General features: G+C 34.0%; 3 protein-coding genes across 3 annotated transcripts; 1 reads left to right on the top strand and 2 right to left on the bottom strand.

Annotated features, from left to right (window-relative positions):
* Nucleotides 1–1593: 1593 nt before the first annotated feature.
* LOC133700920 (protein AE7) lies at nucleotides 1594–4594 on the bottom strand. Its single transcript, XM_062124651.1, has 5 exons — nucleotides 4258–4594; nucleotides 3832–3937; nucleotides 3626–3725; nucleotides 2549–2594; nucleotides 1594–2006 (listed from the first exon to the last, which is right to left on the bottom strand). Exons 1-5 carry the CDS (start codon nucleotides 4382–4384, stop codon nucleotides 1906–1908), a joined length of 480 nt encoding a protein of 159 aa, XP_061980635.1. The 5' UTR covers nucleotides 4385–4594; the 3' UTR covers nucleotides 1594–1905.
* A 2182-nt stretch (nucleotides 4595–6776) lies between these two features.
* On the top strand, nucleotides 6777–7798 carry LOC133701407 (wound-responsive protein GWIN3-like). The gene has a single exon (XM_062125313.1). It carries the CDS (start codon nucleotides 7052–7054, stop codon nucleotides 7661–7663), a length of 612 nt encoding a protein of 203 aa, XP_061981297.1. The 5' UTR covers nucleotides 6777–7051; the 3' UTR covers nucleotides 7664–7798.
* Nucleotides 7799–10822: 3024 nt separating this feature from the next.
* On the bottom strand, nucleotides 10823–15126 carry LOC133700594 (uncharacterized). Its single transcript, XM_062124163.1, has 2 exons — nucleotides 12967–15126; nucleotides 10823–12328 (listed from the first exon to the last, which is right to left on the bottom strand). Exon 1 carries the CDS (start codon nucleotides 14962–14964, stop codon nucleotides 13057–13059), a length of 1908 nt encoding a protein of 635 aa, XP_061980147.1. The 5' UTR covers nucleotides 14965–15126; the 3' UTR covers nucleotides 10823–12328; nucleotides 12967–13056.
* Nucleotides 15127–16799: the final 1673 nt, after the last annotated feature.

Here is a 16799-nt window from a genome sequence, read left to right as displayed (position 1 = left end):
ATTGTCACACATATACTCTTGGCTTGCACCTAACCTTACAGGGGTGTACTCTAATACGCCTATGCCTATGCACCTTGTTTTCCCCTTAGACTAATTGATGTGGGAGTTCCACTGGGAGATTTCAAGACTACTTGGTACAGTAATAACTGAAGAACTTAATTGTTTTGGGTATGATTATTTATTTATTATGAAACTGGATTGTGGTTTTGTGTGGTAACCCCTCAACTTGCCAGGTAAAGAAGAAGAACTTATTACATCTGGACGTGTAATCAGTTCTGTTGCTACTGTTCGTGGGTTAGATTTTAATGATTTTTGGAATTGCTCAAAGTTGGTGGCATTTCTGGGTATGCCTATTAGTACTGTCTCTCAATGAAAACTAAGAGCGCTGTGGTCCATTAGCTTCTAGTGGTGTTTGTCCTGTTATCTGCATGTCTCGCATCTTTTAATGTTTTGTCTGTCTTTAGGATCATCGAGTCAAGGAATTCTCATCCACTCTCTCTTTATTGTGCACAGTTCCTGTTGTATTTATGCTGATATCAAGTTTTCTGTGCTAAACACCAGAGCTTCGTGGAATAGATAATTTTGATGCGAGCATTGAAACTTCTAGAACATAAAGGGAAGCTTGCAATCTTTAAGGGAATTTCAGCTGATGATGAAGGTGTGAAATTCTGTGTGTAATGCTTGAACTGTCGCTTTGAAGAGTCACTTGTTCCTTTCAATGTATTACACAAATATTACCAGACCACACAGGCTGTCACCATATTTTTATGGGTTTGATCAATGGCATTTTCCTCTGTTTTCTGGGAAGTGTTACCACTCAATGTATAATGTCAGGTGTGATTCTAGTTTGATTTGCAATGGAGTTTTTCTGTTCTTTTCTTTTGACCTCGTATTACTGATTGAGCCTGGGCAATGTCTTTAGCGTTGAAGGAATTTTGAACTTACAAGAAAAACCTTAATACCACAAAACTTTATCCGGAATAAATATAAATTAGATACAAGGGAGAAAATGGGGACATACAAGTAATTTTCTTGTTGGGTTTATGATTTACATGTTAGGGTTTTATTGGAAATGGACCAAGTTTTATCAACGGCGGGTGTACTTTGTCAGGGACTATTTTTTCCATCAGTGAAATAATTCAACAATTTTTTACTTGTTCTCTTTTGATGGATTTGTCAAAAGATACCGATAGCATGGAATATGACTAGAGTCGAGCAGGGAAATGCCAAAGCTTATTCCCAGAATATCACCACTCTAGCATTTTGAGCTCGTTGCCTAACTAAAAGGCTTGTTTACAGCCTAAGTTTTTGGTTGGTTGTGTTAGGAGGCTGTACGCGAAAATGCATTACACAAGTTCTAACCATGCCAGATTTCAGCTCTTGCGTAGCTAGACTCGTTGCATTAATAAAAACAGATGCTTGACAAAAATTAGATGAAACTATCCGCAGAAATCATCAATTTCTATATTCTGCAATTAAAGTACACAGTTCAAACATTTCGCTCAAATATATATCTATAAGAACCCTTAACATGCAAACAACAAACTATTCAAACAAGTATAATTCACGGGGAATTCAAAGCACAATGCAAAATGGGTCCAATACTGTTTGTTATTCATTTAAACCTCACAATACCTATTATATAAATCATAGTATACAAACATAAAAGTGAGATAACAAGACCTGAAGAAATCGTATAGTCACCGTGAGAGCCAGAGTTCAACTCTACCAAAGGTCAGTTTCCAACTGCATTCTAAGGATTTGAACCTCATTTATGTATATATATCAGGGTAACAAAAAGATGTGAAGAACAATGACAAGCAATTGTACAGTAGTCGTAATAACATGAGCTGCCTCGAGTGAAGGTGTGTACAGAAAGCTTTCAGCTGTGGTAGGTGGAATATTTCACGCATATGATGGAGCCAAACATTCGTCGACCATATCCACCAGGTTTGGGTTTTCCAATGCTGCAGCTACTCGCTCTTTATCATTTAGTTGTTTATTAACTGCACAAAAAACAGATCAGGATAGAAAACAAATGCCGTTTTATAATTCATATGCACTTTTATCAAGATAGAGTTTGCATGCCACCTACAAGGCAAAAGAAGGAAAGCACGCATCACAGGAGTTCTAAAAAAATGATGCTACTCAGTAATCCAGGAAGTGCTCTGTGAAGATTCCCACAACTCATGTTTCAAGAGCTTGTTAGGTCACAGAAATAAGGGGGTGAAAAAAAAAAGGAAAAAGAAAATTGGTTGTCGTTATTTCTAGAGGCCAGATATTTGATTAAGGATTCAAAACCAATGCCTTTAGTATATACAGCATCCTCAGGCTTCAAAACATTAACTTCAGGGTATGTAAGATGAGAATATGACCATATGGCTTTTAGTGTTTGGATAGGGAAAGAAATTCTAACGAAAAGAAGCACAACATGGAGAATAAGATAATAAATGGCGGCAAATCTATTGCAGGCATTTGAACTTCCACCCAGGCACAAATTAAAAGCATCCAACAGCTGATTCCCTCCACCCCAAGATAGAGTGATTACCTGCAGATTCAGTTGCATGAGTTCCTGGTGCAACCCTGATATCCACCTAAACAACATTGGGAAATATTGGTGAGAAGGAGAGGAGAAAAGGCAGAGGGGGATGCACTACAATTACAAGTATAAGAGTGTAAAATTTTTTAAGAATTCTTGGGCCAAAAGTAGCTGTTAAGACCGGCACTACAACACTACAATTAAAAGTATCAGATAAAATTCAAAGTTATCAACAAAAATTGACTTGGGATGCTCCAACCACATATCGTTTCCAGAGTCCGAATCATATAGGAATTAAATAAGCACCAGCATGTACCCTTACTCCATCAATTACAAATTAGCGTTAACGTATGAGTTAAGTGTTTTCTGATCTATGCAGATAATCTGTGATGTTCAATCCATTTTAGGACATAATGGTCACTAAGAAATCATTGCTCTATCAAATCATTTTAGGACATGTTTTCAAGCGGTAAGAAATCTTTCTTCAAGGGAGTAATGAGTAGGGTTTGTGGAACAAAACTTCCTTTATATAACTATAAAGCATAATGTTGACAGTGCAACCCGGAAAACTTGGTCATCTACTTTATCTTAGTCCATTGTGCTCCCCAATTCCTGGTGCTGGTGAATCACACAACTACAGTGCTCGCATATTGTTTTGCTTCAAGCCATTCAAGTAGGCATTCGCAAATTACGCCAGATATATTGTGGGCGAGCTCAAAATTTCATAGATAAATAACAGACACAAAATGCCATAATATAAAGAATGACAGGAAATCAATTTAAGCAATTATGTGCCTAACATTCCCAACAATACAAAGCCACCAAGCTTTTCTAGATGCGCTTAGTTGTGTATTCCACCGACTTCAACAATATATCTATCCTAAACCTAATTTCATAAAAAAAGAGGCGTATCTCAGCATGCATGATCAGATTAAGGTTCATGAGTGGCTATTCATGTTATCGGGGGAAGTGGTATGACCTTGCAACATCCATTAAGGGAACTTAAACAATACTGCCAATCACAAATTATGGTCCGCCTCTGCTACAGAAATAGATAACAAAGCTGAAAACACAGTTAACAAATACCTTGTAACGTTGTGGCAGGCTTCTCATAAGTTTCACTCTCAAGCAAAGACCAATGACTGTTGCCATGCTACAATGTTCAACTGTTGGAGTGAATGTCACCCTGAATAAGAGAAATCTCATAAAGCTTTATTTGAATTTCAGTTATATATTAAAAGGAAGGCCAATAAAGTAGGAATAAATAGAATTGAGACGGCAGGCATTGTTACCTGACATAACTGTGATTGTCATCTACTTCAATCGCATCCTCCGTTATCACTTTAAGCTCTTCCAAAGAGTAAGGATGCTCCGGATCCTTTATGTCTCTGATATGATTTAAGAATGTTAAGAAAATAAACACTCTAACAAATCTTGCTTCAAACTACCGAAAACATCAATCCTTTCTACATTTCTTAGCATTGCTTGCGCGCCCACTCCTCACCACCGACAATAACATATTTTTCATGTAGCGTAATTGGGGTTAATTCTTACACTATCTAGCCCCATTCCCAGACAGAAAAAATCATCAAATATTTTGTCTTTAGAAGCAATAATATTTTGATCGCTTTTGAACCAAACATAAGAAGAACGCACAGAAAAAAAGGGGGAAAACTAAACTTTAGAATTGAATTAAGAAAAAATAATGAAAAGGATATCAAAAACTTCAAGTTGATCAATAGGCTCAACAGCATGCTCATCATCACCAACACTTGGAGCACTTCGAACCCGTCTCTCCTTCTTCTCATAAATTACTGGATTGGCGTTGATTAGCCCAGAGACCATTTCTTTTCTTCTTCTTTTTTTCCTTCTTAAACCAAAAAACCAAAAACAAGAAACAGAATAATACAATACTTTACGTAAATAGTAACCAGCACCCAAACAAATTCAGAGAGAGAGAGAGAGATAATCGACAGAGGATGCTGATGAGTTTTTCTAGACCTCCTCTGCAGGCTGGAGCGGTGAAACCTTTACGGCTTTCTTAACTCTTTCACGGCGCTGTTTGTTCTAGTTATGGGTTGGGCCAAACCCTTGTTTGGGCTCATGAAGGATTCAAGCACGTTCTGCTTTGGCGGAATAAATAAATAAATAAAAAGTATAATTATATCGATCCTTTTTTTTTATTTGAAGAATTAAACCTTAAACTTACATTTTGGGTCAATCAATTTTTTCATAAAATAAATAAATCATCCTTATATATAATAATATATTAAATTTCCCAAAGCCACTTCTTCCTTTTCCTGCATGGAGTCACTTCGTTTTGTTATTCAAAAACGAAAAGCAAAAGAGAGAAAACTATTTTTAAAAAAAAATGTAAATAAATCAAAATAATGAACAATGATTAGTTTATTAAGAGAAGAGTGCTAAAACATAAGAATGTTTTTTTTAATTCAGAATTTATATAAATTTAAATGTATAAGCAAAAAAAAAATTATGCTTTTAACTCAAATAGAATAATAGAATAATAACATGCATACTAATTATATATCCAAAATTATAATTCATATTATTTTAAAGTTCAAGCATGGATACTAAAAATAAAACGTTAATTCTTAAATTAAAACAAATAAAAATATTAATTTGCTGAAACATTTTAAAGTAATAAATCTTTTATTATTATTAATGATGAATAATTTATTTTAAAAGTTTCATTGTTAATAACTTGTACAACTAGAATGTTTGTAATATGTTTCTCAAGATTTCAACATCACCACTTTGATTTAGAAGGTCTTTAAATTAAAAATTATGTAACTTAAATATCTCTTAACAAGATTAACCTAAATTCTTAGATTTGGAAGAAAAATCAAAGTATAAAAAAAGAATAAAACATTAAAATATGAGGTGAAGAAGGGTGCATAAAAAATTAAAAAGTCAAGCAAAAGCGAACCCCTAATTAGTAAAAGAGGCACCAAAAAAGGAAGCGAAACTGAATATTGTTTGAAACTTTTTCTTCACCATCCTTTTTATAGTTGATTTTGAAAATTAAAAAGTTGAAGAATTAATTGTGGTAAGAACCATAATTAATTTTCATATTACTAACCTTTGATTAATCACCATAAGTCAATAATTAAATATGAACATAATAGTTATAAATCTGTATTTCTTGAGCTTAAAAAATTATCCACATTTGCTAAGAAGAGACTATTAACATTTATGGGGTAGACTTGACAAACAATGGGATGGTCAAAGTCCAAATTTTAGTTGGAAAAAAAAAAAAAAGGATGTCCACCCCCTTAATAAAACCAAAAAATAATATATATATTTTTTTCTTTGGTTTTTTTTGGCACTTTAAGAAAAATCTATTAGATTCATTTACTATTTTATTTTAACATGATTCTTAAATATTATGATAAATTTTTATTTGAATCTTCATAATTTAATTTTCAATTATTATATATATGATATGAGAATAATAATATTAATAATAAATTGTTTATGAGAATTCAATTTTTTTATTTTAAAATTTTAAAATAGATTTTGAACATGATTTTATTATATTTATGATTTTTTTAGCTTATAATCACACATAAAATATTAACATACTATTTTTATTTTTTGTTAACTTGTTGTCACAAATATAAAATATTTTTTTAATAAAAATAATAATTACAGTTAAAAACCTTGTGTTCACTAAGATAAACAATAGTTTTTAGTTGATTTAAGTTCTTCAACCAAAAACTAGTTTTGTTTATAAATATATATATACACACACGCGCTAGTACAATACTTTAATCTCTTAATTAAATTTGAATAAATGCTTAGTTTTGTTTGTAAGATTTCCATGATATAATATATTCCATAATTATAGATTAAACTTGGAAAACTAATTTGATTAGTATGCTTTTGTAATTTTAATTAGAGGAGAATGCCACCATTTCTAACACTTGCAAAGTCAGCCCTCTTGATCAGCAGGATGTGACAGAAAATTTGTAGCAAGGAATGAGGCTTCTGGGAAGTTTCTCCACCTAACATGGAGGAAACCTGTGCTCTTTTTCGTGGATATGGACACTATTATGTTGTCAAATCATCGGTCACACTTGAGAGTTGAGACTGTTCATAGATTCTTCTAGTGAAATGAACAGATTCACAAGTACTTGACTCAAACAAACAATTTAGTACAGCCAATTTTAATTACTTCTGTGTAAGATCACCCATGATTATTTATTTTATTAGGACATCAAATTGAAATCTTAGCTTCAGTACTGTTGTTGCCATTCAAAAAGTAGTTAAAATCGAAGTTTCATATTCAAATCCGAGGATAGATGGTCTCAGGGTTTATGGAACTTGGATGTTCTGCTACAACGTCACTATATATCTAGCTCTTTGCTTGGCCAATCCCCACCTACCTCCTAGGATACCATTTCCACTTTTAAGTGAGATTTATCCAAACCCCATATCTGCTTTGGAGAGATTTCAGCTTTTTCTGAGCATTTCTTCAATGTATCGTAAGCTATGAAGATCCCTAAGCTGATATTCTCCTTCCTTCTCTTTGCCTTGACAGCAATATCATTTCAAAGGGCCATTGATGCTCAAGGTCCCAAAGAAGCGGTGGTTGATTCAAATGATAACGAGGTTCTCTTGGGTTTAGATTATTACATCGCAGTCACCAGTCCATTTGACGGGATGTCTCTAGCCATGGAAGCCAGCTGCCCACCTCCTGTTGTGCACAGGAACAATCTCTCTTTGCTTCCGATAAAATTCTCATCGGTGGTTGATTCCAATGACAATGTGGTCCGAGAAGACACTAGTCTGAACTTGGAGTTCAATGTCGAGCTCAACAACAGTGATTGTAACGTGCCGACCATTTGGAAAGTTGAGTTTAATGCATCCATGCAACAATGGCTGGTTATGATCGGTGGGGATCGAAGTCATAATCGGTTTCAGATTGCCAAGGCATGCCCATATAGAAAATATTTCTATCAGCTTCGTTACTGTCCGGTTCTCGGGTCCATCCAATTCCCATGCGTTACAGTTCGCTCTCTTTTCAAGAATGGATTAAACTATCTGGCTCTCAATGGCGATCCTATAGCAATTGTGCTGGGACAGCTTGTATCTTCAACATGATGCTATTCTGGAATATTACGATCTTCAAACTTTTTTCCATGGAACAGGGGGCTGCATAGCTAGGATACACTTTTGTTGGGGGCCAGGGGACCTGGCTGGAAGTACTCTTGAATAAATAAATTCCAAGCTTTTGCATTTGCTGTGGTCGATCAAAAATCTTCTGTGAGCCCTTTTATTTTCTTTGGTTTGAATTAAAACTTGTCCTGATTGCCATAATTCTTAACTTAAAACAAGTGGTTCTTTGCAGTAATCTGGTAGATTTGGCTCTTTAAAACGGCTGTTGTTTTCCATTGAAGTGCCGCAGTCCTAATCCAGAGCACCAATACCATGCAACCCTACAAACTTACTTAATCTTCAAATCATGGAATCGTGTTGTTGATTAACAAATATTAAGAAATCAAGACCATGCTGGCGCTTCTCATGAGATGGCTTAAATGGAACACAAATGGCTCCTCTCTAGACTATAAGCCTAGGCATGCCGGTGTTGGTTAGTGTTTTAGGTGGTAGAGACCGGTGGTCGTCTTGTTGAGGCTTTGAAACGGGGTTAGCCTTGTGGATGCTAAACTGCAGCTGCTGCTGCAGGGTTAATTGTTAAGTTCGTTTGTTCGTCCTGACCACCGCTGAACCACGCTGTTTTACTGAGTTTGGGAGATAAAGTGTGGTAATTATTATTTTTTAAAGTATATTATATTTAAAAAATTATTTTTAATATTAATATATTAAAACAATCTAAAAATATAAAATAAAAATTAATTTCAAATAAAAAATATTCAAAACTTATAAAAAACATTTTTGTACCCAAAAATAAACAGCGCACAAGGTACCCACCACGAGGCCCATGCCTTCTGTTCGGGACACAGACAGCATAATTTTAAGACTATAATGTACCTACCTCTCTACACAATCAGAGTGACATTAGTACTGAACAAAATATTCTGCAGCATTAAATTAAAATTAAAAGAAATACTGTAGCAAATTTAGTTATAGATTTAATTTAAATAGCAAAATTATAATTTTTTTTCCTAATTAACACAATACAATTGACCGTGGTAACAGAGTATAGTGGTTTTTTTGTTGTTTTTAACACAGTAAAAAGATTGATGAGACAAAATAAAATAAAATAATGCACTGTAAAATAAGGATATGTTTTATTTTTTTCATTTTAAAAACATAATAAAATAATTAAAATATCATTAACGTCTAATTACCTTAAATTTGAGTCAAGTTGTTTTTTGGTTTTTTTCTCATGGTTTTTATATTATTATTGAATCTAGTCAAATGCAATTTTATATTTTGACATATATAAAATATTATTTAATTTTTAAAAATGAGTTGTACGTGAACATCACATGGACACGCGTAGGTGCCCCTGCTCTTTCTGGTGAAGCATATTGTATTCTTTGATGATTAAACTTTATCTTTCACGACGACATTTTAATTTTCACAACATCTCCATTACCGAGCGGCACATGTTGCTAGAATATATTGGGTTTTGTGGTGGTGATTGTTTTTTTTCTTTCTATTTTTCCTCTCTTCTCCTCATTTTTAGAGCCTTCCCCTATATATTTCAAAGCAGTTCTTCAATCTGTTTTTCTTTAAGATTTGATTTATGTTTCTTTCATGCTATTTGTTTTATTTTAAGTAATCCATAAAATTAGATTTTTCTTTCAATTTAATCCTATTATGATTTTTTTTCACCTTTTAGATTTTGTCCCGGGTCTTTTGTTTGCATTTTTTTTATTTCTAATAATTCTCTTCCTTAAATTATTTTTCTTATCACACCCCACAATATTTTATATAATCATCTTAATTGAATTATTTTTTTAATGGAATCCTTAATATTTTATATAATTTTTTTAATTAAATTATTTTTTCAATTGCACTCCTCAATATTTTATATAATTCTCTTAATTGAATTATTTTTTTAATTACATCCCTTAATATTTTATTTTGTATCAGATTTGGTCTTTAGTTACTATTTACTTTGTTTTTAATCATTTTTTATTGAGACTTTTTTTTTTTTAATTTCATCACTCCGCAATTTATTGATCAAGATTTTGTTAATCTGAAATTTGATTTCATATTTTTTTTTACTTTGTCTTTTATGGAATGCTTCAGACCTTATAACCCAGATCACGAGTTTGAAATATTAGCCGAGTTGGCTTATGTTTTTTTAGGTCATTTTTTACAATTTATTTTTGTATTTTATCATTTTATGGTGTTATCTCGATCTCATGTGTCAGGTCATGAATTTTGCTAGTCAACCAGAGTTGACTTTGGCTAATTTTTCTTCTTCTATTTATTTGTTGTTATTACCTATTTTATAATCACCTTATTAAGTTAATTGAAGTTATTGAATCCAATAAAATCAATAACCTAACTTTTGATTTTTTATTGCTTCTTTAAAAACACTAACATTATCTAAGTATTTTTTTATATTCATCTTTTAATCGAATCTTTTTACAATTTTATTTTTCAGCACTAAGTTGATTGAGAATTGAGTTTTATAATTTGTTTTAATTTTTTTTTCTATTGAGTTATCCTAGTATCATGATCCGGATTTCAAGTTTAAGAAGTTAACTTGGATTGACACAAATCATTGTTTTGAGTCCTTTTTTTTAATTGATTTTTTTTTCAAATTCATTCTTCAACATTAGTTTTGTTGTAAATTCAACTTCATAATTTGTTGTGATTTGTTTTATATAGGGTTATCATGATCTCATAACCCGACATGCAAATTAGTAGATTAATATGAGTTGACCCAAATTGATTCAATATATTATTATTTTATTATTTAAAAAAAATTATATTGAATATTTATTTCAAGTCAAATTATATTTTTACTAATCATTAAGTTAACCAGGTTACATAAAATAAATCCCTCACAATTAAAAAAAATTACTAAAAAAATATTAATAAAATCTAGATATTTTTATATAAAAATAAAAATAAAAATCCAGTATAGCACGAGTTAGTCATCAAGTATTGGTAGCGTGCAACTTTATAACATACGGGTGGCGTGGGTCGTACACTTGGCTTCAATAAGTTGCCTGAATGACAGCTCGCTTAGAGGACATGCGACCAAGCCTGCTCTCATGTTGTATCCGTATTTGGAGCCCTATTTGCCCTTGTTGTACTGTGCTGTGTAATACGTTGTCCTTGTGAAGTTAAACACAGCAATTAAAATGTTTAGTTATAGACTACGGTGCTGGATCATAAAGTACAATACAAGAAGTTTGCTGGATCGATACGGTGTTGGATCATATAATATGATACAAGAAGTTTGCTGGATCAAAACGAAGCGCCCGAGACTTGCTGGGTTGTGTAGACAATAATGCTTCTTCTGCAAATCCATTTCATGCATTAGGATTAGGAGGCTGTCTTGTATTTAGAGGTAGCCAGTCTGTTGCTTTTGTATCATCAGTGCCGGAAAAACAAGACATTCACAGATATTAACCATTCACCAAGAATTCAGAAGGCAGAAGAACGCATCACCAAGAATGACAAGAATTGTTCTTGAGAAACAAGAATATACTTTGTTCCTCAAAAATGTTATCAGCTTGCAAGGAAGTTTTAGCGTAAACCATTTGCCTAACGATAGCATTCTGATTCAGCAGTACAACCACATGGCTTGTGCACCAATCAACTTCATGCCAACGACCGACCTCATGGCCTGCGCAATAACAACAGTATATTTATGATGATTACACAGTTCCTTGTTGCCAAGGGATTCAAGCAACTGGTAACCTCACAACTATTTGAGCAGACAGCGACAGTCCACACTGAGTTTTGTAGTTTTCTATGGCTTCTTTTTTGGTGCCTTAGCTGCTGTAATTTTTTTTATTCATCTCCCGGCAACAATTGACATCTGAGTTTAGGAGCAGTGAAGTTGTGACTGGTCAAAAGTCAATAACTTGTCTGCATATTCTGCAGCAGTTTTTGCATGAGGTCCATCTTGACCTGCTGTTAAATATTATGACAGTTTGCAAACTAGCTGAAATAGCAAAACCAGTGACTATGACAACAGAGTTGCTTAGTTTAAGTTGCCATTCTCTCATCTAGCAAATCACCTGCGACCTGCAAATTCTCAAAAGCAGCTACAGTATCTGCAGAATGGTCAATCAACAGAGGAATCGAGTGCTCCAGCAGTAACCCGGAATTGATATTAGGCTAGCAAGTTCAACAAACTAATGTCTGAAAGCTGTAAATAACTTTGTTACTTAGAAAGCTTGAGGACATCAGTTTCTCAAACCTCCACATAAAATCCAAAAGTTTGCAACAGAACAAAGTGAATTAAGCCTCGCATATGATTGCTGGTAGAATGAACATGGCTAAATGCAACTGCCAGCTTCTTTTTGTTGGATGAAGGATCCTCTTAATAAGAGAAAGCAAAGGCTAAAGAACCAATCGAAAAACAAGGATCAATTGTTAGAAAGGAATACAAAAGAGATTTTGAACTCATCAAATCTGAAATCTTCATCAATAGAAACTGCACATAAAGCAGACTGTAAATGCGGAGCTTGCAATCTGAAGAGAGAATGACATAGCAAATGATTTGACAAGAGCATGTTAAATAGTGAAAAAGTCAAGGTGTGAGTGATGTGCTTAAGTTTATGTCCAGACAAGGGCAATATTACAACCCCATTCCCATCCACAGAATGCAACCTGCAAATAGAAAAATCGATGGTAACTTTTCAAATTTCCTTTGAGGATTATGGAAGCCCTTTTCCATAGATCATAGAAGCTTTAAAATGTTATATACACACATGCCTAAATGTAAACAAAAATGCGTGTGCTCTCATAGCATGGCATCTCATTAGGGTTTTTTTTTTTTTATGACCCAACCAAGAAACAGAACATGCCCACGTATTAAGAAAAATTCTTGAACCTAGGAAATTCAGCAAACCTAAGAGTATAGATACCAGGGGACAGCTCATGCTTGTGGCTGCATTTATGGACAGACAGACCACCAATCTAAACACAAACTACATATTCGACTGCAACCAATCCATACATGAGGGCTATCGTACTTTCCTATATAGATCATAAAAAATATTTGAAGTGTGTCTTTCAGTTTTCAACAAGTTCCTCTAAATCTTGAGATTAAACCCATTGGTTAGTTAGTCCTTTAAACCATGAGGTACTTGTGCCTTAGTTACTTGTGTGCTGCACTCCCACACTCACTTGAGTTTGGAGATATAACCAAGTTAATTTTTTTAACAAAATTACTAAAGTACATGATCAGACCAGAATAGGCAGTCATGATTACAGAAAACACAAAAAGTGATCAGTTGCATAATTACCTCGCAGGGTATTTAATTTACATCCATATATTTTCTACCTCAACCCCTGAATCAGAAAAGAAGAGCTATCATAAAGCATGTCAGTTTTCCCTACTCAATGTCAGCTTCCCCACCAATAGTAAGCAAATTTGAAGGAAGTGAAGCAGGATCAAGTTCCCAACAGTCCTTTAAATTGTCAGCAACCTCGTCACCAGAAAACTTCCTTGAAGGAATCTGATGTGAAAACAACCAAATATCATCTTTTTCAAGCAATCTAATAGCATGGCACCCAATCTCTCGTCTCTTAAATACAGTCTTGTACCCATCAACCTTCTCAAGGTAGGCCATGCTCAATCCATGCATCTCACTGTAAGTGGTTAACAGCACAACAATGTCATGGCATCGCTCATCACTAGCTGACGGATTTCTTCCTTCAGCACCTAAAGTTGCTTCATTATAAAGTGCCCACACAGAACCCTTCTTAGGATAAATCCTATAAACTTCCCTTGCTTCCCTTTCACATTCCACAGCATGTGAAAAGATATTAACTGAGTCAATTAGCATCGTCCTGGCAACCTTAAATCTACCACAAGATGCATGAAGTCCCATTTTCTCCCAAATTAACACCTCGTCTCCATACCTTTGAAGATCCAACCAACTCAAGTTCACCTTAAAGGGATTCACTGAAACAACTTCATCAATCAAACCATAATGTCTCGGCATTCCATCATCGTCATAAATAGCCCAAACTTGCCCTTTCTTAAACCTCCTCTCCACTCTATCACTATCAAAATCAAAGAAATTTGAATACTCCACTGCCATGCTGTCCAAATCCCCCCTTGAATTCTTGTGCCTCTCCGTTTGCAAACTCGCACTCTTCCTTGATGCTCCTTGCCTCATGATTTCCATTTTTCTACCTGTCTTTACACCTTCCCTTGTCTTGATTTCCGTATCCCCACTCTTCTTTGATGCTCCACCTTTTTCAGTCTCCAAATCCGTGCTCTTGTTCAAGACTGGACATGTTTCCTTCCCCTTCTCCATCACCTTCTGCTTCTCCTTCTTCTTCTCCTTTTCTCGAAAATCCTTTTGCTTCTCCTTCAATTCCACCTTCTTTCGACTAGCCTTTTTCTTTGCTTCCAACTTCATTTCTGCTAATGTCATCGTTTCATCAGAAAACTTCACCCTCTTCTTTGATCTCTCCAAAACCTCACCAACAGTACTCGTTCTCCTCCTCAAACCCCCGGTCCTCAATTTCCCACCGCCCCATTCTCCAGAAATTACTTCATTCCCCTTCAAATTCACGCCTCCTGCACTTTCAGCATCCAATTCTCTCCTCGACCCCACACTGACCCCTTCCCCGGAACTCAAATCCCCAATTCCCTTACCACCAATATCTTTCCTCCTTAGCCTCTCACTCCAAACTCCAACCTCAGCATCCTTTTTATCCCCTCCTTTTACCTCAACAGCCTCAAAACTCTTCTTACAACTAGGACACACCAAATTATGCCCCAAATACTGTCTCTCAAACTGATGCAAAAGCCTACACCGCGAACAGGCAGTCCAAAAGGTCTCCACAGCAGAATTATCACTAACCCTCTCGTCCTGAAGCCGTATCCTTAACCTCAAATCATACTCTTTCCTCCTAATCTTATCAGACAAGACTCTAAATCCCTCAGCAACAAGCTTAAATGCCTCTTCGCATCCTAAAAATGGATTCTTATCAGGGTGTAAGACTAAAGCTAGTTTCTTGTATTGTTTCTTAATAGTGTTCATATGAGAGAAGGGTTCTACCTGGAGAATCTTGTACCAGTCAGTGATGTCTGAATTTTGGGCCTTGGAGGCGACACGGAGAGTCTTCAAGGCTGTCAGCATTGAAGAGAGACCTTCGAGTTTTGGAGAGAGACGGTGGGCTTTCTTGGCGTGCTTGAGGGCTGATTTGAGGTTGGAGTTGGTAAATTTAGTCTCTGCTATTGTTTTGAGACGCCTTGCTTCTTCTTCTTGATCTGCCTTTGTTCCCATTGATTTTTGACACACAGAAAAAAGTAGGTTGAGAGAAAGAGGAGAGAAAATGGGTTGGGAGGTTTTCAGCTTCTGTAATTTTCCTTTCCTTTCCTTTCCTTTTCTTTAATCAATGAAAGCAAAGCCACGACAGAAACAAAAGAAAACGTCGAACAAACACCAGTCTCGCCATAAGTAAATACAGTAGCTGTTTTTTTTTTTTTTTTTTTTTTTTGGGTTTTAAGTTATTGACGGTTAAATGGGCTGGGCTTTGATGATTCGTATAAAGGAAGCAGATGGTAATAGTCTATGCCACTCCAAAGCCTAACCCATAAAAAGGTAGATAAAGCTTGGTGGCCTCGGCCCATACACAACCAAGACCGAAAACCTTAGAAGTGGCTAGCTATGGATGTAGAAACTAGTATTTTACAGTGTTGTGTCGTGGATTGGATTAAAAAATATATATATAGAGAATTATTTAATGTTATTATTAAATCTGTTATATTATGTTAATCTTGAAACTTGTGAAACTTCATAATCTAATTTTTTATATAGTCTGAGTTAAAAATTAAACTATATAAAAATTGCTTTGATGGACCAATTAAACTATATGCTAAGTAAACTGTGGTTCTGAGTTTTTAGATAGATTTTTCCTTATCTTTTTACCTTTTTAGCTTGGTATTTTTCATATGTTTCACTACATACTTGACAGACAAGAAGGTTTAATAAATAGAAAATTATTTTTGGTTAACTCAATTCATGTATTTTCATTATATAACACACTAATAATCTCTTTTCTTTTACTATTGTAATGTAATATTAATAATACTCTAAAAGAACGCGGGAAAGTCGCATGCCTTTTAGACTTTCTTCATTTTTAATATATTATGTTATTATAATTATATTATTATTATTATTATTATTGTATTATAATTATAATATATATTAAAAAGTATCAGTGTTTGTAGTTTACGGTGAAACACTGAATTGTTTTTTTTTTATGTTTTTATAAGTTTTTTTTTGTTTTTTTCTTTATGTTTTTTTCTTTTAATGAATTTTTTTTGTTTAATTTAGTTTGTTAATGTTAATTTTTTTTATTTAGTTATCAGACTTTCATGACATGGATCCCGGATTTGACAGGTTAACATGATATGACGAATTAACCTAATTTTTTTTTAATTAATTTTTTTGTTTAGTTTAGTTTGTTAATATTAAATTTTTTTCTATTTAATTATTAGATTTTTATAACACGTATTTCGAGTTTGACAGATTAATTATCACACTTTAATAGTTAGGCAAATACAGAAGTCTCCGTATCTCAGTTGATGTGAAACTCCAAGCTACTAGTAAGAGCTTGGAGAAATCTTTGCAGTGAAAACAATGAGGAAAAGTAGAGAAGCGAAGTAACTCGACCAAAAAGAAAGCCAACTCGATGGTGGCAACTCAAGAGGAGCAGCGGCATCGACATGTGGTTGTCATGTTTGAGTGAAGGATTTGAGTTTGACGGCTATGCAAGAAAGAGAGTGGAACAAGATGAAAAATAATGGAAGCTAGGATGTTTGGTTTTTTTCTCTCCTTGTTTGTTATTTTTCTATATGGAATCGTGTTTTGAAAAGAATAAGCTCTTTAATTATTATTTCAAATATAATAGCAGTCTTATAAATAAATATATATATTTTTCTTCAATTTTCAGGTTACAAAACTTGATTGCAAAGTAAAAAAATAATCAAAATTATAATAGAATACTTAAAGTAATTTGCCCTTTGAAAAATGAAAAGTTTGAATAGTTTTCTGAAATAAATTATAAAAAATTCAGATTAAGGTAAAGTCCCCGCAACAAAGCAACATTAAAGAGT

This window comes from Populus nigra, chromosome 8 (genome assembly GCF_951802175.1).
Source record: "Populus nigra chromosome 8, ddPopNigr1.1, whole genome shotgun sequence".
NCBI classification, from domain to species: Eukaryota; Viridiplantae; Streptophyta; class Magnoliopsida; order Malpighiales; family Salicaceae; genus Populus; species Populus nigra.
The sequence above is the reverse complement of the archived record's forward strand: the minus strand, read 5'-3'. Positions and strand labels throughout refer to the sequence as shown.